The 27462-nt window shown below is 38.0% G+C and overlaps 1 protein-coding gene across 6 annotated transcripts in view; it reads left to right on the forward strand.

Moving 5' to 3' along the window:
- The window catches only part of cep112 (centrosomal protein 112), a 193814-nt gene that overhangs the window by 76377 nt on the left and 89975 nt on the right, over positions 1 to 27462 (forward strand). For 5 of the 6 annotated variants that reach the window (XM_048190649.1, XM_048190658.1, XM_048190676.1 and 2 more), the window contains 3 exons: positions 5216 to 5351; positions 14782 to 14889; positions 24342 to 24524. In XM_048190649.1, the coding sequence (XP_048046606.1) occupies positions 5216 to 5351; positions 14782 to 14889; positions 24342 to 24524 (427 nt within the window). The remainder of the gene's footprint in view (positions 1 to 5215; positions 5352 to 14781; positions 14890 to 24341; positions 24525 to 27462) is intronic. The other variant, XM_048190684.1, reaches the window with a different exon arrangement.

Genomic DNA, 27462 nt, shown 5'->3' on the forward strand with positions numbered 1-27462 from the left:
GGCTTGTCAATCACTGCCATGACGTTCCTTGTGAGAGATGAGCGCGGCTGCGCGCTCCAGTAACTTTCCACACTCCACAGGCGCCGCATGCAATGTTTTTGTCAGGAGACAACAGTAACAACTGCAGATTATGAGTTACATGCAGTGAGTCCGACATAATGAATCCACTAACATGACACAGCGAATGCCGGTGGTAAACACTCGTGTTCCAATACTCGTGCACGAGTTTTGGGAAGCGTTCCCTCGAAATTCTTACGCATGCGCTCATTTCAAAAACTCAGTAACAGTCTTTGGTTTCTCAGTCGACGAAAAGATCCTCTTTAGCACCTTTAAAATACAAATGTGTAAATATTTTGACAGCAGAGCCAGAGTCATATTGACTTAATTTCATCCATTTCAACAAATTTTCTATAATATAGATAATTCATTTATTACGCCAACCATGTTTTCTCACTGTCACGTCTCCCACTCCGATACTCAGAGCTTAAAAGAAAGTTCCCAGTTTCCCACTTACAATTATGCCTTTGTGGTGTTGTTCATGTGCGTTCAACTCATCTATCCAACTTCGATATTCTCATGTCTTTCCTTTATTGCATTTGTGTGAAATTGCTGGCAAAGTGACATCATTGAACTGCCCACTCTAGAGTTTGCATTAGATTTGGCTTTAAATGACAAACAAGAAAATCATATCTCAATCAATAACCACTCAATCTCTTTGACCTCAGGAGGATATTTGACCATGAGCGCAGGGTGTTAAGTTCATGCAGCGACTGCTGTTATTTTTGAACTGTGCGTATTTGCATGTCAGTCGTAAAGTGCGAGGCTGTTTCTGTGCGTTTCTGGCTCTCTGGGGACAGAGGAATGAGGCGCTCCTCTTTTGAGGGCGCTGAAAATTTCAGCTTTGCGTTTTCTCTCTTGCTTTAATGTGTTGCCTCTTTTTTGGGCCCCAGCTTTGATCTGGTGCTGGATGTGTTATCATTCCGTCATGATGAGCTCATGGAGTGGACGGCCTTTGGCTTCACACTGGTGTGGAGAGGTGTAATCCACCTGGAATCCATATGTCTCTCCCAGTGTGTTTATAGCCCATGTCCAGAGAGACTGAGTGTTGGCCAAGTGGGAGTCTAATATGAAGATGCTGTGTATATAAAGCTCTTTAGCCTGATGACTTTACTCATTCAGATGCTCCATGGCATATAGAATATTTTTAATATATATTTAACATTATTGTTATTATTGTAACACTTTATTTTACAGTGCCCTTGTTACACATTACATGCAGTTAGAATAGTATTTATTATAAATCGTGCATATAGTTCTAAAATTTCCAATAAGATAATTTAGGGTTGGTTCCACATTATATATAATGGGTCGGATACCGTGAAGGTCATGGGTGCCAGAGACTCAGGCGTCTGACGGGTTGAACACAGCCTGAATGAAAATGAATGGGTGCATTTGTGTGGCCATAGCGTTTGAATTAGCAGCATCTCCAGTCTTATTTACAGTACAAGCTCCCCATCGAAGCGTCCTGCTCTCCACATTGGAGGCGTCCTGTGGTTAAGGAGGTTTGGAAAATTGACCCTCCTGTCTGACTTGTGGCTAGGCGGAAGCACTGTCGCCCTTTCCTTAAGTCCCTTACTTCTGCTTTTCCCCCAAAAAATCCCCTTAAAGAGTGCAGGATGAGAAGGATTTCCTCTGGTTTGACGGCACATCTTTAATTTGAGTCTACTCGTCTTCCACTCTTCTCCAAGCTCAAACCCCAGCCAAAGCCGACGGCCTCTGCGGAGCTGGCATTCCCCTTTCCCTGCCGCGTTGCTTTATTTGTCCTTCCCCGTTCTGCCTTCTCATCTCACCCCTCTCTGTGACGGATGGTGACGGACTGTCTGCTCTTTTCGGCTTCCACACCCTAGGTCAGCCTTTGTTGCATTCTCACAGCACTAAACACCTACATTGAACCCAGAAGATGAACCTTTACCTTCTTGAATCTTAAAGAATGTTCAGACAACATTTAAAGCTCACTTATGGATCAGCTTATCTGTAGTATACCAGCTTTGTGTTCATAACAAATGGGTTTTCTACCCACTGTCATTCTATGCAACAGAATGCAGAAGAACATTAAAACATTGCTAATGGACATGTAGCACCTTTATCTGTTCTTAAAGGATTAGTCCACTTTTAAATAAACTTTTCCTGATAATTTACTCACCCCCATGTCATCCAAGATGTTCATGTCTTTCTTTCGTCAGTTGAAAAGAAATGATAAGGGAAAAAAACTAAACTGGCGCTGCATTCGTTCCGTAAGTAGAATAGGAAAGACGTAGGACATACAGCGTAAGCGTTTTGAAGAATGCAGAAACCAGAAGTAGGTTCAAGGTGATATATTGTGTTTATAAAGCATATACAGTTGTATTTTTTTTTTCGAAAATGACCGATCGTTTCGCTAGATAAGAACCTTATTCCTTGTCTGGTATTGTTTAAAGCCCTTTGAAGCTGCACTGAAACTGTCATTTTGACCTTCAACCATCTGGAGGCCATTGAAGTCCACTATAAGGAGAATAATCCTGGAATGTTTTCATCAAAAACCCTAATTTCTTTTCGACTGACGAAAGAAAGACATGAACATCTTGGATGACATGGGGGTGAGTAAATTATCAGGAAAAGTTTATTTTAAAGAGGGCTAATCCTTTAAAAAAGGCATTATTCAGTGTTACACATATTGTTTATTACAGAGTTTACTATTTTTGTTTTGGTTTGGCCAATGGTTCCTCAGTTGGTTTTGCTTCAGGATGCAAATTTTCGACCAAGTTGCGGCACAATGCAGTACCAGAAGCATGTACTATAAAAAAGTAAACAGAAACCTTAAAAGCAAACAATAAAAATATAGTAATATTTCCAATATTGCCTTTGAAATGCAGAGGGCCAACACTATGCAAAGTTTTAACATAAAACAGGAGGATGTACAGTAGGATACATTGGATGTGCCCTTGAGTTCAAAGCAGCTGGTTGAAGGCTGAATGGAGCAGAATGCTGGGATTTGGAGGTAATTTGACGTGCTGTCTTAAAAGTGTGGCATACATGGCACAAGCACTGAAAAAAACAGATATCACAACACAACGGCCAAAGACCCACCAGTTGAGAACCATCCATTCAACCCTCCATTCTCCAAACCGCTTGCCATCTGTGGGTCTCTGTGCTTTTATTTATTAGAAATTGATTGGATAAGGAATAGTGGTCTCTTTGACAGGTAATTAGAAGGGAAAGGTTGAGAAAGAGGGCTTGGTGATGTCAACCAAAATGAAGATTGTCAGTAACGGCGTTCAGCCTTACATTGTTCAAACCAGAGTCGACACTGATGGAGAGACTCAGGAAGAAGTTACAACTTTTAGAATGCAAATGGACGTTTCTGAACGGTTAGTGGATAAATTTATTTAGTTGCTGTGGAAGAAGCTCATTGTAGTTCCTACTAGCCGTTTGTTGTAGTCCTTAAACCACAAATTCTTCAGAAAATATCTCCCTTTGCATTGATCTTTGAGCATTGTAACTTTGCAGATGTTGTTCATGCTTTAACAGCAACATTACACACTAACTAAAGTTAAAAAAGTGAAATCATAATCAACCACCCCTTTAGAGCATATATAAAGAAAGAGAAAAGGAGCAGTTTTGCTTGACATTTGATATTCAACAGTATTCTTGACATTTATTCAACAGTGCTTTGATCTGCCTGCATTGACACTATTCTTAAACAGCTGCTGTGCAGCAAAAATTATGTACCAGTTATCAATGTAAAGCTGCTTTGATACAATCTGCATTGTAAAAAGCGCTATATAAATAAAGGTGACTTGACTTGACTTGACTTGACTTGAGTATGTTTAATCGGGTATGTGATTGCTGTTATTTTAACTTAAGAATAGGACTTTCACCTTAAAGACAGACAAACAGAAATTAACCACTAACTAAACCTCTAACCCACTAACTAACTAATCATCTCTTCCTTCCAATGAGCTGCTTTTTCTTCTCACTGGAACTCAGAATGTTCAGAGAGAGTTATTTTTGTGGCTTCGTCTTTTTCTTGTTTCTTTCTTGTTTAGACGCCTGTTTTTTCTTTTTCTTTCTTTCTTTCAGTGTTTTTTTGTCTGCTGGTTGCTCCACATCAGAGATGAGCAGAAGGCTCTTTTGTGTTTGCTCTGCCCTGAAGGCATTCATGTTGCAAGACAGATTAATAATTACAGACTACACAACAGTCAGGGAGAAACAATTTCTAGATCTTTTGATGTCAAACATGAGAGAGACCAAAATTACACAGAAAAGAGGCCATAGAAAAAGAAAAAAGGTCCCCAACTTTTTTTTTTTTTTTTTTTTTTTTTTGCATTTGTTTTGTTTTTAATTTCCTCTTATTGTTATGTCTGCTTTGTATGTGTATGCTAAATGAGACTAAAGAAGGATGTCCTTGCTTGTCATGAACTGATTATATTAAATTAGTGTTTATATAATATGTGTGTGTGTGTGTTTGTGGCTTTTGTGATATTTTGTGTAAAAAATATTATAATAATATTATGTTTTCCATGTGTTGTCATTATAAATCACACACAAAATATGTGTTGTAAAAAAAAAAAAAAAAAATCCTCCCCTAAATGTCTTGTGTCTCTGATGTCATTGCATGTCACATTTCCTCTTTGTTATTGTTCAGTCAGGCTTTTTGGATCTGCTGGTTAACTTGTTTGATGAAGTACTAATATGTAGTTTCACTGGCCCTAGTGAATTGTTCTCTCAATTAAAAGTAATTACCACAGCAATTACACCCGTTTGAGGGAGGGCGAGATGTGCCACACACACATCCACACATGCACGGATATAGACAGTGAAAGCAGGTTGACAAGCTCTTTGTAGCAGTCTGGCTTGCAACTGACAGCTCTTTTGGCGGTTATGTCTCAGCGTTGTTGTCAGACACGAGTCTGAGACGCTGTTTGTTTTGCGTCGACACACATTTGTGCGCTGAAGTTTTCTGTGTGAACATAAAACACTTCCCCAATCAGCTGATAAAAAATAAGTATAAAGCACAACATGATGCTTTTATGTGACGTGTTTTCCGTCTCAGTTATGTTAGGGCACATAAAATGAGGCTGAGTTTCATTCTGTGTTCTTACTCCTAAAAATAATGCAAGCACATGGATATTCATGTGTAGCAGTCACAGGGTGACCCAGTTTGTGTGTGTTTTAGGGATAAAGAAGAGCAGCTGGTTCGTTTTCGGGACAGTCAGAGACATCAGGCCCAGCAGGCTGAGAGCGCACTGGAGAACTTTAAGAAGCAGGTGGAGCTCAGCTCGGAGAAGACCTACGCTGACATGAAGCAACAGGTGAGTCGAGGGCCCCTACACGCTACAGTTTACACAGTGTCACAAGGACGCAGAGGAAAAATGCATTATTTATGAAAGTGGCGCTCCATCAAGCTGACGGTAGTTGTCGTGGCGTTAGTCGCAACCTGTTTACTGATCCTCTGACAATAGGGTTGAAAATCGATCCAAAAAGATGTCCACACAGAAATCTGCCTCTCATACTAATTAGTGCACGAAACTGAGTACTCTTCCCTGTTTTTGCACTAGAACAGACAAAAACACACTAAAATATGTCAAAATACCCTCGTAAACACAGTATGTCTTAAGTGAACCTAAACAGTTGACAAAGAAAACGTGTGTAACAGTATATTGGATCCGTGCAGCTCTTAAAGTGACAGCAGCCTAATATTCCTGCTGCCCTCTCTATAATAAGGTTAATCAAACAACAAAAGACAAAGCTGTTCTTGACTGAATAACTTTTGTAACTATATTTGTATAAATGTATATTTTATTTATAAAGTGCAGTGTTATTTTACCTTTGATTACAATTTCTGTACCTGAATACCTGAAAATCTTTAAACACTGTTTAACATCTTTTAGTCTGTGCTGTTTTCAGTTGATGTGTGATTGGAGGTCAAGCGTGCTACAAATAATTTTTAGTGAACAAAACTTCACTAAACATTATTTGTAGCACACCATGTTATCTAGTAATCATAATAAGCTTTGTTTCTTTTGATATTAAAAAAGTCTTCATATTCCATCACTTTTATAATGAAATTCAAACAATAAATGTAATTTTGGCACTTTTTAATGTGGCATGACGGTTCACTGTTGCAGTTTCAGCTCAAGCTGGGACACATGAATGCACATGGACCTATCATCTCTTCCTCCTTACTTCTAGTTATAGCACAAAACACATTAATGAACATCAGAAGGTATGTTGAAAGAAACAGAACAACTTGTAATTGCTTAATCAGCGTTTCAACCGTGGAAAGACGTCAGTAAAACAGATTAAATGTCATGTAACACTATATTTACCTCAGGAAAGTCATTCAATGACAGTAGCTTTTTAGTTAGATACAATAAATAACTGTAGAAAGGAACATTTTACTAAATATATGCACTATATTACCTATTCATTGTATTTTTACTTAACTTGCTAATGATGTTCTTATTATTTAATGTATTTTGAATAAATCTTTCATGAAAACAAGGTTTTATTATAACCACAATTGAACAAAATTACAAATTGGATGAATTAAAGTAAAAACAATTACATCATTAAAAGGTTGTATGTGCAATTTAAGTGTTTGTATATAGGTTTTTGATTGTTGATTATTAATTGATTATTAAATAAACTTATGGTTTTGGCTTTCAGCAAAATGAAAACTTTAATTTCGGATTTGGTGTTTATGAAAAAAAAAAATCATGTTGGTTCATCACTCAATTCTGAGTTTTAATTGAGACATTTAGTTGTAAGTAAACAACATATCTAATTATCTATGTATTCAGTCTATAGGGTTATATGTGTTTGTCCAATAGCATTGATGCATTCATGCAGGAATTGCCATAATTACGAGTTTCCAAGTTTGAAATACTGTATATATATTTTTTGGACATCCAAAATTTTCAAAGAAATGACTTCTCCCACATTGTGACACCATGTAAAAACAGCTTCAACATTTATGAGTATTTAGGTACCTTGACACATTTCTGCTTGATATGCCATTTTATTATCAGAGTGTCTATTTACACTAAGTGTCTTGTTGGCAAAGGCTATTTACACTAACGCCGCCTACCAATGTTTGGTTGGGCCACACAAGTTTAAAAAAGATGCCCACCACTTAACATCTGCAGTGGGATATGGCATGTGAAAGTAGATTTTGACATGATCGACCTGAGTTCGAATCCGCCTTTTGCCAAACTCGCTCTTCTCCTTTTTCCATCACATATCAGATCAGAAAGGCATTTATTTTCAATAAAAATGAAGAAAATGTTTGAAAAGTGGAAATAAAGTTCCTAACGAGTGTTTAGGTAATGATCAAGTAGTGATCACGTAATGATCAGGTAGGTGTAGGAAGGGCTTTATTGTCCCAATAAGGTGGCATCCATTTAATAATTTTAATAAATGTAATCATTTACACTGTTATTATTGCATCCTGTTAATGTACAACAATACTGAAGTGTAAATAGTATCTGCCACTATTTATAAGTATAAATAGCATCTAACAACTATTTGCTATACACTTATTGCAAAGAACTGCTTCTTTCATATAGTGTAAATAGAAAATATCGTTATTTTCACTTAGTGTAAATAGCATATTGCTAAGAAAATGCTGCTATTGTCCGTTAGTGTAAATAGCATCTGTTAGCTACTGCCTTTTTATTGCTGATGTTTTCTTTATTATTTTTCAAGGGAATATAAAGGTGAATTATTGTTTTTAAATGTTATATTAAGTATTATTATAGGGTTTGTGCTGCCATTAACAACAAAGCCACACGTGGATCCTTTTGTTGTAGAAACTAATAATATTTGACTAATAGTCTGGGGAACAGCTCAGAGTAGTCTCTCTAAGTGGCTGTTTCATTCTGATGAAATCAGATTGAACCCCCTTTTAATAGTTCTTGACCAGAACAAACTGCATTGTGGGAGCAGACTTTAGGCTGTAAAACGCCTGACTATGTGAGACATTCTTTCACTGATATCACTGTGTAATTGAGATCGGGATGTATTTGGCCTGTGGATTGTTCCAGGGAGTCCAGACAGCAAGCAATCAGTACTGCAGACCGGATCATAAATCACGTCCCCTCGTTCAGTCTCGCAGGATATCACTGCATTCCCCCATATGAGCAGTGAGCATCTCTCAGACGACAATTCATATCAATAAAAAGCTTCCAGCACAACCTAATAGTTAGCAAATGCGGAGCTGTGGTGCTCATGCGGGCAATACAGGTATCTTCTGGCTCACATTGTTCACTGATCTCTCACCTTAAGTGAGAGATAAACTATTGTGTTACCTCCATTAGCTTCCTTAGCTGGCTTAAGAACATTTTACATTGTCTGAATCAGTTTTTCTGAGATGGCAGCCACTGATTGGTATTAGATGAGCAAACAGATCTCATTGTTAGTCATCAGGAGTTGTTGCTCATCCCGACATGTATGCTGTATGACTGTTTGTACATTCACTATTTCCATCATAACAACTCCAGCCCCCCAAACAGCGCTGTTCAGTCTCTGTCCCACCACAGCATCAGCACAATGCACATGACTGCGGCCACACATCACATCCTGCGCGCAGATGCTGGAGCGGGCCGCTGCGGCGCCACCCGGGTTCACTGCCACAGCTGCATCCAATGTGTGCACAACCAAACATTCACGCTGTTGTCACCTAGCTGCTAAAAGCCTCTTATTTAGATTCAATGAACTAAATGATCCAATCAAAGGTAACTTAGTTTACTTTCTTAATAAATATTACTGGTCTTGTTATGAATGATTCCTGAGTGTGCTTTATTATAAAGAAAACATATTAAAATAAATAACTAAAAATGAATGATAATCATAATCAATTATCCATGATCCAATCAAATCCTGGGCTGCGTTTCCATAGCATTGGTGCTAAAGGTTTCTACAATCTGCTTAGGTTTAAGATGTTTTGGGAAACTCAGCCCTGATGGATAGCATCAAATCTCGCCTTATATTATTTCCTGCTCATTATTCATTTTGTTGGCTAAATGAGATGATTATTTATGTCAATTAAAGATTTAGTAATTAGTCCTCTTGATTTAAAGCTATAGCAATTGTTATAACAATGCTTAAAAATGTTGTGAACGTTACTGACTACTAGTGTTTTAATTTGTAGAAAACCTCTAGAATTTCATTTCTATCAAACAAACTGTGCCCTTTCATATTAACCACAGCAGTTCTCAGCATGTGAATGTTTGTTTCCGCCACTAAATAAAAAAAGATTGCGAGTTTAATCTCACAATTCTGACTTTATAACACGCAATTCTGAATTTATAACTCGCATATGTGAGTTTAAATCTTGCAATTGTGAGAAAAACGTCAGAATTGTAAGATAAAAAGTCGCAGTTACCTATTTAATTTTTTTTATTTAGTGGCGGAAAAAGCTTCCATACCTGAGGGCACTCCTTCCGTCTCCTTTACTTTCCCATCATAAACTACATTTCCTAAAACTGCCTGGACCCATTACGGTCTGACTAATTCCACCTGTGTGTTTAACTCTTTTGAGTTTGCCTTTAATAAGCTCTGGGTTTTCAGTCACTCATTGCAAAGTCTTGTTCGTGTTAAACTGCAATTCTGAGCCCTTTATCCTAGTTCCCATGTTTCCCTGATTTCCCTGTTTGTCTTAGACTCTGTTGCTGTCTGTATTGTTTGCCCTGTGGTTTTGACACTATGCCTGTTAAATGGATAACAATTCACCCTCAATAAAGCTGCGTTTGGATCTTAAACCCAAATCTCGGAGCAGTTTGTAACATTATGAAACTAATGCAGAAAAAGAGAGGATAAACTCAAAGTCCCTTTCAAGCAAGTAATTTGGCGGCGGCCATCTTTGAAATGCCTCTCGGCAGCTATTTCAGTCATGCAAGAATAGCTTCTATCTCTTCAATTGGGGAAACATCAAATTCTCCAAAGATGTTCACAAAACTTACAATTAAATTCCGTATTTGAAATAGCCAATGAAATCTGACAACTGTCTCATATATTTTGTTTCTAATCACTCAAATCATGACAAAAAAAATGTATTTTTCAGGCTGTAGCAGCCAATGCACAAGTGCAGAACACTGACTGTTTCATTTGGAAGGCGAGACTTATTCCGCCATATTTTGTGTTGCCTTTTCTCCCATTCATAATAATGTGAGTGCTCCGTCTTTGAAAAACCCATCTCATGTCATTCCACTGAGCGTTAATTTAAAGGTCCCATTCTTCGTGATCCCATGTTTCAAACTTTAGTTAGTGTGTAATGTTGTTGTTAGAGTAAAAATAAAATCTGTACAATTTTAAAGCTCAAAGTTCAATGCCAAGCGAGATATTTTATTTAACAGAAGTCGCCTACATCGAACGGCCAGTTTGGACTCCATCCCTCTACTTCCTTCTTTAATGACGTCACTAAAATGATGTTTTTTGACTAACCTCCACCCACAGGAATACACAAGAGTTGTGTTTGTAGAGTGTGTTTGTCGCCATGTCGTCGAAACGCTGTTATTTTCATCCCGCAGTCCAATCACCGGGTCTGATTCCGGCTCAAATTGATAGGGTAAAATTAAAGACATGTTTACAATAACACTGAGCGCGTGCATCTCCACGTTATGGTGAGAGGCGTGACTTTTCCGGGCACGGTGCGCTCAGAGCTGTCGAATCACAACACAGGAACCGCTGGCACAATCAGAACTCGTTACGTATTTCTGAAGGAGGGACTTCATAGAACAAGGAAGTCATCAGCCCGTTTTTATGACAGTGGAAACAATGGTATACAGATAAGTAAATTATGTGAAAAATACTGTGTTTTTTTACACGCGAAACATGAACACATATTAATTGCACACTATAAACACAATCAAAGCTTCAAAAAACCACGAAAAACGGGACCTTTAAGGAGGGCCCTGGACTGGAACATATACCTTCCATGCTAAATGCTCAAACATAAAGCTGAAAGTGTGCATTTTCCAAAATTGTCTGAAATCCTGTGAAATTGAAAAAATAAAGACTGATTAGCCAAACAGATAGTCCCACCTCAAACTGACGCCATCAGTCAGTGTCGTTGTGTTGGGCTGGCCAGGATCATCTGCACATTAAATGTATTGCATAGTATTGTTTATCCTCAGTTTGTTTGGCAGCAGACTTCTTTGTTGACAATTAAACTTTAACAGAGCTAGCACTGCTGTTTTTGTTGTTTTATAAATCAAAAGTTTAAAGAGTGAAAACCGCATTTAGATGCAGGAGTGAATCCCTAAAATTATTGTTCTGTGTACGTACGAAACATGACTCACCCCTGAAATTGAGATGACTGACACAGTGGTAACCATAGCAACGTATTGGCTCGCGGCTGTGAACATGAAACATGAATTCCTATGGGCATCCTTAATAAATTCTACAGTGTATGACAAGCATTTCTGGATCATCTTGCCCAGTCTAAAGAAAGTGACAAGTGAAGGCCAAGTATGGTAACCCATACTCAGAATTTGTCCTCAGCTTTTAACCCATCCAAGCACATACACACACACACACACACACACACACACACACACACACACACACTGCAAACTGTGGACCCACACACCTGGAGCAGTGGGCAGTCATTTGCTGTGGCACCCGGGCAGTGATTGGGGGTTAGTTGCCTTGCTCAAGGGCACCTCTGCCGGTATTGAGATCGAAGCCGCAACCTTTGAGTTACCAGTCTGACTCTCTAACCAATAGGCCACAACTGATGGTGCCTAAGATACACACCCTGGTTGTTCTTGTTTTCTGCTAAAAATATATGTAAAAGAGATCTCTGATGCATGTTTAAATACGTCACTAACAACTGGTTTTTCATTTTGGTTCATTTCTTTGTAAATGCGGTTGTAACTACCTGAATTTTGATCTTAGTTCATTTGGTTTTAGAATGCGGTTGTCACTCCTGTAAACTGTGTGTGTGTGTATGGAACAGGATCAAACTCCAATACGGACAAGAGAATTTAGCTGCAGTGTTTACATAGCCAATGCAATGCCTTGTTGGAAGTCAGAGATATATAAGTAGGAATACCCAACAACTAGCATTGGATGGAGTGCAGCATTATTTCCTGTGTTCTTCTGTGTGTTTATGTATGATCAGTAATGACGTGAGCTCCCACAGGAAGCTTTAACCAGGCTAGCATTAAGTCATGTTGGCACAGTGTGGGCAGAGTTCCTTTGGAGCGTTGCACTGGGCAGACTGTGTGTGTGTATGTGTGTTTACTAATGGTCATGTAGTTGTGGGCGAGCGTTAGGGGATCCTAAAGCTCTCTCTGGACTCGAAGCTGCTGCCCACATCCTGCTCATGTTCTTTCTGATTCACCTTTCTCTTTCCACCCTGTGTCTCCAGCGATCATCATGTGTCCAAGATTCAACCCACATCAAAGTGTTCAACACTTTTTTCCTGCCACCCCCTCTCTTTCTCTTTTCTGCTGTCCATTTGCATTCATCTGTTTGTAACGGTATCATAGAAAAGAAAGTCTTCTGGATATTGGGACATGGCCTTGACTTACACATACTAACTCTATAGTGTATCTTCAGCCAGCTAAGATATTTAACCCATTATGCTGCATCATGTGTCCTGACTCTCTTTGGCTGTGTTAAGAATGGTACTAGTGTAGTGCTTGCTGCATACTGCAGAGAATATACTGTGTTCCAAAGCTACTGAGTTGCTTACCTAGACACACAGTAAAAAACGGCAACTGTGGATGCCAGAAATACAGATATTATGGGATGATGTATTTGGTACCTGAATATTTTAAAACTTATAACTGTATATTTTATTGCATTCTACTTGAAAAAAATCTACCTGAAGTACCAAAATCTGTGTTGTACCTTAAAGGGATAATTTACCCTAAAATGAAAATTAAAGCATAATTTACTTATCCTGGTGTTGTTCTAAGGATAATACAGGTGATAAAAATAAGTGATGTCAAAAAATATGATCAACACTCATAAATAGGCACAGGGTTAAACACACAGGGCCCTATAATACACCCGGTGCAATGCGACGCAAGGCGCAGCGCAAGTGTGTTTGCTAGTTTGCGTCCAGCGTCGCGTTTTCCCGTTCAGCGCCACGTCCTTAAATTAGTAAATGCATTTGCGCCAGTTAGTGCGCCCATGGGCGTGCTGGTCTAAAAAAGAGGTGTGTTCAGGTGCATTGCCGGCGCATTGCTATTTTAAGGAGCTGAAAATAGACTGCGCCATAGACCAACTCAAACCTGGTCTAAAGTCTAAAGTCAACGGCGCTATATTTTTTTGTTAGAGTGCGTTGGTAGAAACTGCGCCTCTGGGCGCGTCCACAGTGCGCGTTGACTTTGCTTATTACACACAGGGATGCGCATCATACAAACATGCTTTAACTTAGCGCACGAGTAGATCGGTTTCTTCGCTTGAAAAGCGTTCAGCTTTTCCGCCAACAAATTCCGCCATGTAAATAGCAATCCGCCATGGCGCGAGCGTATCTCGCTCTTAAAGGGAATGGGAGATGACACTCTGATTGGTTTATTGAACGTTACGCCCATTACTCATTAAGAGAATAGGGACAACCCATTTCAAAAATGCGCCCCGGCGCACGGACCGTTTTTCCGTTGTTAAAATAGCAAAAGTGGATTTGGACACGCCCTGAGTGCACCTGCGCCGTGCGCTTTACACTTTGCGTTTAGATCGTTAAAATAGGGCCCACAGAAACAAAACACCATCAGGGTGACACACATGACACTAAAATAATGCAATAATTAAAACTGAATAACCATAAGTTTGCCAGTAGTTTGCAGGAGAAATGAAAACCTAATGTAATGTTAAAATATTTACTATTTTTCGTATGTGGTATCTATCAGTTAACCAATTACAAGGTTTTGACTATCATTTTTACAGTATTTGATGTACGCATGATGTTTTCAAACATGAATAGATCTCACACATTCCTCACATTTTAAACCGTTCCAAAATGCAGTGCAACAAAATTGTGGACAGATATAAGAATTATAAGTAAGAAGTATTCATAAGTCATTATAAGTATATTTCTTGCAATATCAAAAAGTGCATTCAATTATACATTAACTATTTTACTTAGTATTTGTGTGCTGTGCATTTTTATGCTTATTATCATATAACATCATTAGATTATCAACGTTATTATCAATGACTACATTTACAACTACGTGCACCAATAATGCGATTTATTATTATTATTTTACTTTTTTACAAAGAGTAAGGTCTTAATCGCAGTAAGATGTTTACATGACACAAGCAAAACTTTTTTTTGCAATTTTCATTCTTCTATTCGCTAAGAAGTGTGGTTATTTTTACCACCATTCTTCATAATGTCACGTAGTTAATTCATGAAGTTGTGTGAAGAAAAACACACGTCATAATGCAGTAATAATGCGATAAAGGTGTTCACGTGCCTGTTTATTCTGATTAAAATTGGCATGCGATTATGGTTACTATGATTACGAGCTTAATAGCATTAGTCCGATCGAAGTATTCTGTTTACATGAGGTAAAGTTTAATCACAATATTGCCAAAATCCTATTATAATCGTATTATGAGTGTGCATGTAAAAGCATTGCATTGCGAGTCAAGTCATGCCCTTCTCATGAGGAGCGATATTTGTTTTTGTGTACAGAGAAGAAAAGATTTCAGGTGATAATAGAATAATATAATGTAGTGTATTGAAGTATATTAAAATGCTGCCACTCTGTTTTCTGATTCCAGATGGAGAAAGTAGAGGCTGATCTGATTCGCTCTAAATCTCTACGAGAGAAGCAGTCTAAAGAGTTCAGTTTTCAGCTGGAGGAGCTACAGCGAAGATACGAGCAGCAGGTCAAAATTAATTTGCATTGCATTAAGTGTGACTAACGATTTTCTTTTGGTAGAAATATAGACGAACAAATCATTTACTCACACTCAAGCATTATTACACTGAGCAACACAGTTCATATGCAGATGACATGATCTTCTCGCTCTAGATGATTGGATGGGCTGTCGCAGGTTCAAATATAGATTTGTTTTCACAGTTTAAAATCCCTTATCATATCATTCCATTCAGTCTCCAGTTCCACCTGATTAAAAATGTAATTTGTTCTCTATTTAATCAAAGTCCAATCAACTGATAAGATGCTGCCTCTTTAACAGTTTTTATTCACTGACAGGAATGTGTTTGTTATCTTCAGTCAATCCTTTTTCTTTCTATAATTTCTAAAATTGAAAATAGTGAAATATTGTTCACCTCACAATCTTATCACTTTGCTATTTAGCAGTAGAATTGCAGATTATTTGAACTGAAGCAAATTCTGTTGCCAAACAATGGGTTTTAGGAAAATAATAATTTCAGAAATAGAATAGATAGAGTTAGATATATAATATCACAATTCAGTATGCAAAGATGATCATAGTTGTTTATATTTGGAGCCAGGCATGGCATACATTTTAACAAAAAGTTAAAGCCCAACAGAGTTGTAAGATTTTACAACCCATGATCCAAATACATTTTGTGTTTGTCTCACACTTACCAAACCATGCATTATGCTGTATTTGTTACATCCTTTCATTTCTTTGTTTTTTATGTCTATTTGCAAGAAATTGTGCTAACTATTGTGAGCAGACGTCACAGTTTCGTCACTGCATTGTGGTGGCAGAAAAACAACGGTAACAAGTTGAGGAAACTAGTCCTAAAGTTAAAGCATGAAATAATATTTAATACTATAATATTTTACATAGATGACATTTTAACCTATAACGTTTTTATCTTACAATTCAGACTTTTTTCTCGCAATTGACCCTTCGCCGGGAGTTTGATTGACAAGCGATCTAACCAATCAGAACGCCGAATCCGCCAGTTTGTCCGACAAATTAGTCAGGAATTAGAAGATTAACCTCGGTGGACTTAAACTTGAGAATGGTGTGTATTTATGTCTTTCCGCATTTGAAACAACATTCCTTCTCATGTTCATTCATGTTTATTTGATGCTATAAATTACCTAGTAAGAAGATTTGGTCGGATTACGAGCCGTTTGAGCTGAGGCACTACAGCAATCTGTTACGACACATTAAACAAAACGGTTTTTATTGTTCAAATTTATTTTAAAAATTACACCATTTGAAAGTTGGGACTTTGTTTAATATCATAAGTAACCTGCTTTGTCTTGTCTGTCAACGTGTTGTCAGTGTCCTTTTTCCTCCGCGATGTATTTTTCACTGCATGTGGCGTAACAGCGCCATGGCTTGTCGAACAAAGCAACAGTAACTAAGGGGGGTGGGTCTTTGCGAAGGGTCAATTGCGAGTTTATATCACAATTCTGAGGGGGGAAATGCAGAATGGCAGGATATAAACTCACAATCCTGAGGAAAAAAGGCAGAATATATATAATTTTTCTTCTCAGAATTGTAAGATATAAACTCATATTTGTGAGGGGAAAAAAAATAATTGTGAGATATTAATTCACAATTTTTTTTTTTTATTATTCCATGGCTTCCTCAGACTGCTACTGCAGAACTGTAATTTTCTGTCACAGGGAGGCTCCGCCCAGCAAAACACATCATCACTGTTTACAAACACCCAAAATGGTCTATACCTCTTGCGAGAGGTGAAAACCTCTTGTAACCAGAGTTTTTGCACAAAAAAAAAGTTATTGTTATTATAACTTAAAGGGTTAGTTCACCCAAAAATGAATATTATGTCATTTATCACCCTCATGCCGTTCCACACCCGTAAGACCTTCGTTAATCTTCAGAACGCAAATTAAGATATTTTTGTTGAAATCCGATAGCTCAGTGAGGCCTGCATAGGGAGCAATGACATTTCCTCTCTCAAGATCCATTAAGGTACTAAAAACATATTTAAATCAGTTCATGTGAGTACAGTGGTTCAATATTACTATTATAAAGCGACGAGAATATTTTTGGTGCAGAAAAAAAAAAAACGACTTATATAGTGATGGCCAATTTCAAAACACTGCTTCATGAAGCTTTGGAGCGTTATGAATCAGCGTGTCGAATCAGTGGTTCGGAGCGCCAAAGTCACGTGATTTCAGCAGTTTGGCGGTTTGACACGTGATCCGAATCATGATTTGACATGCTGATTCATTATGCTCCGAAGCTTCATGAAGCAGTGTTTTGAAATCAGCCATTACTAAATAAGTCGTTATTTTGTTTTTTTGGTGCACCTAAAATATTCTCGTCACTTTGTTATATTAATATTGAACCACTGTACTCACATGAACTGATTTAAATATGTTTTTAGTACATTTATGGATCTTGAGAGAGGAAATGTCATTGCTGGCTATGGAGGCCTCACTAAACCATCGGATTTCAACAAAAATATCTTAATTTGTGTTCTGAAGATTAACGAAGGACTTACGGGTGTGGAACGACATGAGGGTGAGTAATAAATTACATTATTTTCATTTTTGGGTGAACTAACCCTTTAATTTGGTATTGCTAGGGGGGGGGGGACATTAAAATGTTTTCAGATACCATATGATTTTAATGTTTTATATAAAGCAAGCTTAGTAACAATAAATACAGATATTGTGGAATTTTGGCCGAATCACTGTATCCATGTTAAATTAATTTAATAATTTAGCAGACATTTTTTATCCAAAGTGAATTACAAATTAGGAGAACAATAGAGCAACAATATGTAGTAAGTGCTGTGACTAGTCCCAGTTAGTTTAGCACTGTACACAAAGCAAGGGTTTTTAAATAGAAAAAGGGAATAGAATTATAAACAGCGAAACAAGTACTACAAACTTTTGTAGAAAAAAGATCAACAAACTATTGTCAAGCTGACTATTGTTCATCTTCACACTGTTGTTCTCTATTTTATCTCTGTCTGGAATTTCAAAAATGAACTGCTTCACACCAGGTCAGAGTGATTGTTTGTAAGGAACTCACAGATCCCACTTGGACAGACAATGCTCCCTTAATATTTCGAACTTGATGTTCCACTGTTGAAGAACTGCTCTATTGATCTTGTTCTTGCGGCGGCTCGTTACTTTTGAACTTGCCTACATAATGCATTGTGGGCGCTTCTTGCTTTTTCTCAGGTTATTTAAAACCGAGGCAAATAAATTCATAGCTGAATTTCTCATCTTTAGGTTTGGCTAGTGTGCTCAGCAGTGGGTGAGAATGACAAGAGCAGGATGTGACATACTGTAAGAAACTACTACTAGAAGCCTAAAATTCAAAAGAAAGGACAGACAATTTGATCTCCTTTTTTTTTTTTCTTGTGTTGTGAAAGATTCAATCTGCCAGCAGAACCCAGTCCCCCCAAACTTAGCAGTGAAGTCTTAGCAGTGGCATCTTGTTGTAACAGTATTCCTCAGCTAATGAGATCTTTTGGCGCATTTTGCTTGTTTCTATTCTCTGATTGGTGGAATTTTCTATGCAACATCATGGGTAATGTAGTTTTTTACCACAAATTCTACTATTTTAAAAGTTGAACTACTGCTGGCTAATGGCTTCAACAGAAGTAAATACTGTCGATTAACAGCTTCATAGCTCACAGCAGGGCTGTCTTTAAAGGTTTATAAGTTATCGTTAAAAATCAATTTCCCTATGGAGAAAATGAATGGAGTTTTTACTTCCATGACCCGACTGTTGTACTGTATGAAGATTACGAAGACAAGCAACCACTGTTGTCAAGTAAAATATCTTTTGTCAAATAAAAATCTAGTTGAAAAACTGAAAAGGCATGTTTTCCATGTTTTTCACTAAATTAACACAATACATTTTATTCAAACATTTTTGTTTCTGAACCAGTACACCCCCATCAGCCAGTGAAACCTCAGTTTGCTTCACTCAAATCTTTTGGAAGCCTCAAAGACTTCTACAATATTCCTCCTTCATCAAAGTACAAAAATTCAGGCTAGCGGGTATGCAGCTAGGTTAGCTCGGGGATGGGGAAGAGGGTTGTGAAAGGGAAAACAGGCAAAAATTCTTCTCCTTACCTAGTGCTTGCTTTGCTAGTTTCCTGTGGTGGTCACAGCTAGCGGCAGACAGAAAGTTAGTAGGGAAATGATTGAAACATGTTCTTGTTCCCACCCGCGCGGTCAGATTGTCAGCTTGTGCTGATGAATCATTCACAATAACACCAGGAACATGTAGACTTTTTAGAAGATAAATATGTTCAGCTTGTATGTCAAATAGTGTGTTGAATTTTGATAATTTGGCCAAGGATAAATAATTGTAGTGGTTATAAGGTGTAATAAATATATAATTAGCATGCCAATCAATTAGTACTGTTTATTATTATTATTTATGTTTTTTGCTTTTTTTGTAACACTTGCTATTTATAATAATTTAACTTTGTAGAAGGAGTGGAGAGAATATTATGTATTGCTCATTGTTATGTTCATTTAGCAAATACCACAAAAAACTAAACTGATTTAAGTTCAAACTCTTTTGTCAAAAGTGATTCATAAAGTCTAATTAAGATTTTGTTTTTATATTAAGACATTTTTGCATAATAATAAGGTAAATTCTTCCCAATTCTCATTATCACTTTTTTTTTTTTTTTGGTAACACTCAGTGGGGCTTTTAACTAGTTGCTTATTAGCATGCATATGACTAGAATATTGGCTGTTCATTAGTACTTATTAAGCACATATTAATTCCTTATTGTACATGACCATATTCTACATTCTTAATCCTACCCAATACCTAAACTACCTTACTAAATATTAATAAGCAGTAAATTAGGGGTTTATTGAGGAAAAAGTTGTAGTTAATAGTTTAAATGTGTTCCCTATACTAAGGTTTAACCAAAAAATCTTATTAATGCAAATATATATATATATATATATATATATATATATATATATATATATATATATATATATATATATATATATATATATATATATATATTATTATTTTTTTTTTTTTTTTGAAGAGTTCAGATGCAAAAGCCGCTAAACGCCACCTCTGTCAAAAATAAGATAATGACATTGAGCGAATGCTTACAGCACATAGTACACGTTCAACAAATCACATGCTTCAAATCCTCTAAATCCCAGCATCAGCCCATTCAGATATAACGGTTTGTTGGCAAAAGCCTCTAGATGCCACTTCATTTTGGCAGCAAAAGCTGCTATGCTCCGAGAACCAATCAGAAGGCGTGAATCGAACAATATGATTTTGAGCGGTTTCAATATAGCAGCGCGCTGAGGAGATTGTTTTAAATTCAGATTCAGATTGAGATTTTTAAAATAAAAGATGGAGTACGATGAAATGCTTGTCCTACTAACAATGGCAGAAGAAATCGTTACCTCAAAACTCTGCCCGTCATAAGGCAAAAGAAAATAGCCTACAGTGGAAATGGCTTGGTCGCAAGTGTATCATGCACTCATAACAGTTCTTCGTGCAGTGCTGTTACTTTGAAGGAATCAGATTTATTATACATCAAACAACAGTTCTATTTCACAAAAGACAAAGTCAAACAAGATGCCATTCTTCTGTCTCGTATGGAAGCTATGCCATGTAAACGGAGGAGGCAAAAAGTGAAGGCTGAATAGAAGAGACTTGTTAGATCCCTGTGTAAAGAGGTTTGTCTACTGTTTAGTTTTGAAATTATTGTGCTCTCATCTTTTTCATGGTTTATAGTTGCATCTTTAGTGATTTTTCAACTATTTACTATGTCTTGTCCCAAATAGGTGGATTTAGAGGTTTTTGCGCAAAAAAGGACAAGTGGCTTTAGCTGGTTTGGATGCAAAAGAAAATCTAACTTGTTAAAAACCAATGAATTGTCTAAAGTGACGTTTTTGAAAAAAAAAAGTTATTTTATTCACTAACTAGTAACCTTATCATTACCTTTAAAATGAAACTCCTGAACTTGATCGCAGGAGCCTGATAAAAAATGCTCATTTAAAAGAATTCTATTCCACTAATTCCATTCAAAAAGTGAAACTTGTATATGTTATTCATTCATTACACACAGACTGATATATTTCAAATGTTTATTTCTTTTAATTTTGATGATTATAACTGCCAACTAAGGAAAATCCCAAATTCAGTATCTCAGAAAATTAGAATATTGTGAAAAGGTTCAATATTGAAGACACCTGGTGCCACACTCTAATCAGCTAATTAACTCAAAACACCTGCAAAGGCCTTTAAATGGTCTCTCAGTCTAGTTCTGTAGGCTACACAATCATGGGGAAGACTGCTGAATTGACAGTTGTCCAAAAGACGACCATTGACACCTTGCACAAGGAGGGCAAGACACAAAAGGTCATTGCAAAAGAGGCTGGCTGTTCACAGAGAAAAGGCGATAGAGAGCATTCAGTCCTATGTTCATAATAAAAAATGTCCGATGTATTATCTTGTCCTTTTAACATTTAAGGGGTTTTCCCGTGACTAACAGCGCTATTCAAAGCATTGGTCAGTTGCGTCTTTTCAATATTAAAGTCTTCACTATTGACTGACACACTCATAAAGACAGTCTCTGCCATCTAATGGCGTGAAAATGTAACTTCTGTTGCTGTTCATGGTCAGGGACTATTTTTTCCCGGCAGAAGGAAGGCTTTTAGAAAAAGTTTACTCCATGAAAGTTGCATTGATACATATTTCTGGCTTTAATATTTGTATTGTGTGGTAAACATTTTATAAAAGCAATAAGGTACTAGAGGCTAGTGCTGTATCATGAATAAGTCGCGGCTGAAGGGGTTGCAGGCACTCTGCATCACGTCGTGCCTAACAACGCCTTTCAACCGTGACTTATTCATGATATATATATATATATATATATATATATATATATATATATATATATATATATTTAATTGAAGTACTTTTACATAATTTAACATCACAATTGTCTTGAAAATGTCTGCAAAAAACTTCATATTATTTAGGGTTTACCATTGCCTGAAATGGACATGATTTTATGATATTCACCCCTCTGCTGTGTAGTGACTTACTGACTACACAATATTGTGATATTATAACAGATTTGTCAAGAGTTTAAGGAATTAGTGTTAATGAAATTTAGCCTGTATTCTTCTGAGAGCAATTTAAAGGTAAGTTCATAAAAGTCTAGTTTTTATGTGCTGGCAGGACTGAGCTGAGATGTTTAGTGCTGCTTTAATGAGTGAACTGTGCTCTGAGGGTCACTTTTAGCTATTCATGTGGACACAAAGAAACATTCCCCAGGATTCCCATCAATTGGACTTTAAAAGAGTGCATTTCTATAGAAGTGTTGTTTCTCTTTGACCTCCTCACCATTTGACGTCATGGCGGCTTGGTGTGCCAACGCTGAGCTGATGTCTGAGGTCACAACAGTAGAAAGTCAAGCAGTATATGACATTACCAACATCCCACTCAAAACTGTGGAGGCTACATTTGGGGATCTATCCTATCTATCCACATCAACCAAGTTCTCTCTTTCTCTTTTTCGTTTTTTCAGAAAAAAAAAAAAAAAAAAGCTGCACACAAACAAATAGACGGAATGGTCCTTTTTGTATCTGTAGTATCTGTACTCTGAATAATAGAATATATTTTCCGCCACTCTTCTTTCTTCAAACAGAACCCCTACTGAGTGCCTCCTCTCCGATACTGCGCGGGGAGCCTCCTTCAGTCGCCCACCGCCCCATGACCTCAACGCTGGCGCTCTAGGAGGGGGCGCTAATCACATCTGCCCAGTGACAGCAGCCATTCAGCGCTGGCGCTTTAAGAGCCTGGCACCCAGCAGCCCTTTCTGTGACGTTTCAATGTTTTCAATCTCTCCCCCACCCTTCGCTTTCCCACTGTCATATCGCCATATATTTGGCGTGGATTTTCACCCTGCGTCGAAAAAAATTAACACAGAATTGTCAAAACCAAAGCCTTGCTTTGTCGCTCGTCCGACAAGTGCTGTGGGACGGGTTCAACCCATCACAGCGAGCTGTACGCTGGGCTTTAAACTAAGGTAATCACTGATCACGGGCTATTCATCTGTCATGACGTGTATATATTGCAAATTGGGTGGTTGGATTGTAGTGTAACTACCAGCAGAGATCTGTATGTTTACCCGAGTTTAGCATGTTAATGCATGGTGTGTTATGAAGAAATCTGTCCTATTTCTTTAAGACTGGAGAGTTGCGTCCTTCAGCAGTCCCTGATCAATTAGTTGAGGCTTTTTCTGTTGGCTGTTCAGTTTCGCCCTATTAGAGATGTCTGCTTGCATCCACATCTCTTCCTCTACAGTGTTGAAGGGCAAAATCGATAAAGCTGGAGAATGAGGAATCTCCTTACCAAATCTTACTTCAGCTTCTTCAAAATCCACTAAAATTAGAAATGCCATGGGGCTGTTTGAAGCATCTTTTGTGGCCTTGTGCCTGATTGGCTGGGAGCTGAAATCCCATTCATCACCTACACTCAATAGCACCACAGCAGCCTCTAGCTGGCAGGCCAGGTAGGGTGCCGAGCTGCACAATGTGGGGGGATTAGCTTGAAAACTGCAGGGACCAGGCCTCTCGCTGCAGGCTAACTGGGAGACGGGGGGCCGGATTGGCCAAGGTCACCATCTCCCATCCAGAGGAGAGTGGGAACGGACCTTGGGAACCGTTGGGCGCTGCCTCTCATCGCCAGGCTCGACTCACCGCACAGCAGGTGCAAGTCAGCGAGATAATGCCACTGCTAGCTTTTGTGTTCTTTGAACATTTTCCTTCATGCTTTCAATGCTGACCACATTTTTTCTGAATAAGTGTTAGCGGGGATGCCGTGCGGATTGGAATATTTTAGGCTCTTAATTTTCCATCTTTGACAAAGCGCAACACTTCGGAAAAGGACTCAGAAGTAACAGTAAGTGGTTATTAACATTGCGGTGTGTCCATCATGACAGTATGGACAGACAAGAAACTTCAAATTAAATGAATGAATGAACTCTTTTTTTCTTCTTCTTTTTTTGAGCAGTCTGTTGGAATAAATGGGATTATAGGTAAAGATTTGAAATTGGATAATATCAGTTTTCTTTTTTTTTGTTCACTTCTTGCTTCCTCGTCTTCTATGCAGCATATGATGATGATATTGGCCATAATTTTAAGCCAATTAATGTGCCCAGTTCTGTGCCACATTTTTTTTTTCTAATGAGAGCTGAAAGAGAGGCTAGCTTGTCATAATTAGCGCAAAAGTGGAAGGACAGCAACATGTGAGGTCATAGTGATGCAAAAACTTGCGTAGGCTTCTTGTGTTGTGAGGCAAGCCTTGAACTTTTTTCTTTCGCTGAGCCATGCACAAGTTGTCATGACGACAGGGATGTTCCGCTGATGAAGTCTTACTCCTTGTTGTCCAATCAGATTGTGGAACTGAAACTGCAGCATGAACAGGAGCGGACGCACCTACTCCAGACACACAATGCCGAGAAGGACAGCCTGGTCCAGGACCACCAGCGGGAAATCGATAGTTTGGACAAGCAGGCGAGGGCCGCCATGGTCCAGCAGCAAACACAAACCCAGGAGTGGAGGAAGCGCGACGCTCAGGTAGGGGGTCTCTTCCTTTCCGGCGCTTTCTGTCACTATTTTGTTTTGCTAATTAGGATGTTACAGTTGATGGTTATTCTTTTTACTCTGTGAATTTTATTACATTATCATATTTTTGCACGTTCCATTAAACAGAAATTTGTTTTGAAGGTACTTTTTAAAAAAATTGCATTTCGCACACTTTTTCGCAACACTGTTGTCATGTTTTAGTATGCAGTGTGAAAAAAAAAAGGATTAAATTAGGAAAGTGCAAACTTTTTGCCCGTTATTTTTCATGTGCAACTTTCCACTGCGGGATTTCATTGAAAATGTAATCATTTTCATTGAAAAAGCGGCTGAAACCACAGGCTGCCGGATGAAGAAGGTAAATTTCCCAGCCCATTGTGGCTGTGGCCTTTTATTGCAAACCGTAGGGTGCATTCTTCTTTTCTTGGGATGTTTATATTGGGGTTAGTTGTCTGTGGACCACCACTGAGTTGTACAGTTCTATTTGCTGGGTTTTTTTGCTGTGGTGTTGGTAGCATTTATCTGCTAATAAGCACTATTCTCTAACATCTGAAACTGCTGCAACAGGCATATGTTATTTAGAGAGTATTAATGAGCTCTTTAGCCGTAAGACCTCCATTTTGGTCATCAGCGGGTTTCTGGTGCCTGTTGTGCCAAGTGCCCCGTCCACCGCTTCCCTCTCCAACCTGGCTATCGTGAGATCTCTGTGGGAAGCCATTTGATAGACTAGCCCCCAACTGTGGATTCAGTGGATTCGTCAAACCCCAAGATTAAATGTAAATTGTCAGCATGGCTAAACCATATTTATTGGCTCCTAGCAAGAGAAACAAGTTCAGAGTTGTTGATGCCGCATAGGACATAACATTCCATGATGAAATTCCAATCTGATTTGATATATTAGCGAAAAATATGGTTACGTGTTGATAATATTGGTCTACATTCAATGGGGGTTTTTCTGTTTTGAGTTGAAATTTTTCTCCTCAGCAAATGGAAACAACAATTTATTTATTTATTTACATTCATGCTAGTAGTGGTTTGATGTCGATGATCAATTATCTGACAAAAAAAAAATTCAAAAGAGTTTATCAGTGTCATGATAAACAAGGAAGATCGTGTTTTACAAAAAAAAAAAAAAATTCATAAGAAACTCAGTGTTGTTGAGCGCTTGCATCTCAAGTGGCCTGATCCAGTGGACATGTCCTTCATCAGCAGGTAGTTGGCACTCGAAGGAAGAGGTTTGTGGTTTGGCTGATCTGTTTCTCTTCTGTGATTCAATGATGCAGTTTTGGCCAAGAAGTACATCAAACCTCTACGGCCCAAAAAATCTCCATTCCAAAAAACCCTCTCTAACTCACTAAGAGTGAAACTCATGGACTTGAAAAGATCCCAGGAAATATTTGCAAGAATATTGACAGGTAGAGAGATGATGAAATTTAATGCTATTTATGAAGAAAATAACTTTTTCATCCTCAACCCTCAGGGACCCTAGTATTGATATTGATGATGTATTGGATTACGATTTTAGAAAAGTGTTGAAAAAATTGCAATGCTGGACTTTTAAGGTTACAAAATTTCACAACTGTGATAATTTAGTATTACTTCTACTTTCTTGAGAAGCCTAAAATTTGGAATAGAAAATCTCAGAGCAGTCCGCTGAAACTCTCTAAAGCTTTAAGATCCTGGAATATTCCTACACCCCTCTTACACTTCAGAGAGTTTCATTAGGCTACGATGAATATCACTTCACACTGAATGAGCTCTGTTGTATGAAAAGCATAAAAATAGTTGACCATATAAAACCCACTGTTGCACCATTACAAATATCTCAAAGGTTTATATTATTCAAGCCGTATTTTTACTCACTTTTCCGCCCATGGTGCCATTAGAATGAGTGACTTCCTATAGGATGCTTTGCATTTCTGTTTAGTTGTTGTAATCAGCTCAACAACGTTATTGATAATACAAGCAGTGCAGGCTCTGAGGGAATTTGTGCATTTGGAGAGTGTCATAACAGCTACAGATAGCTTGAAGAAAACTACTAGAAAATTTGTGTTTTGACCACAAACCTAAAATAATAGCCAAATACTAATTATTATATGGTTTTATTTTGAATTGAAATAATTCTGAAGAGTTCTGTCTTAATTTCTTCGCTTTCATGTAGCTCGACAATACACCCAAAAGAAAAAGTGGGTGCGTTTATAATTGATCCAAACTCGGAGCACCTGGAAAGTGTTTACTGTGAACTGAGCCTCTCAAAACACTGAGGCGTATCTTTGAATCACGGAGCGTAACAGACACAGTGATGTTGTTCACAGTCCACATTAAACCCACTTGCCCGTTCTGCCTCTAAAATGCTGCCGTTACTTGTTTACATTATGGGCTTGAAACTCATTTAAAACAAATCACACCCTCCTTTTCACAGCTGTCCAGGTAGCTTGGGAACGTCAGTAACTCATGAAAACAGTCTGAAAACTGGAAGTTTTACATTTTGATCCTCCCGAGAAGAGAGTGCAAAGCATAATTGATCATTTGTTCTTCATGAAAATCGTGGAAGGGATTGGAAGATTGGAATTTGATCCAATCACACAACAATCACAGTGAAGATTCAAACAGAAATTTGTTATATTCCTGCCTGAAAAGTGAAGCCAAAGCATTTCGATCACCCTCTTGGTGGATGGCTGCTCTATAGGTCATAAGCCCCGCCCTTTCCATGTAATTGAATGGGCCGCAAGCCAAACTGTTCATTTGGTTTTAGCTAGTTAATTTGATGGAATAAAAACAGGGTATAACATCATGATTGACAGCTGTGCTTGCAAATGAGTCTGCGGCAATGTGGGCGGGACCTTGATATCGTGGCTCCACCTCAGTATCGCTACTGCGCAGACTCGGGCTACAAATGACCTAATCGACAACAACCGTTTCTGGAATATAG

Source organism: Megalobrama amblycephala, linkage group LG1 (assembly GCF_018812025.1).
Source record: "Megalobrama amblycephala isolate DHTTF-2021 linkage group LG1, ASM1881202v1, whole genome shotgun sequence".
Taxonomy (NCBI): domain Eukaryota; kingdom Metazoa; phylum Chordata; class Actinopteri; order Cypriniformes; family Xenocyprididae; genus Megalobrama; species Megalobrama amblycephala.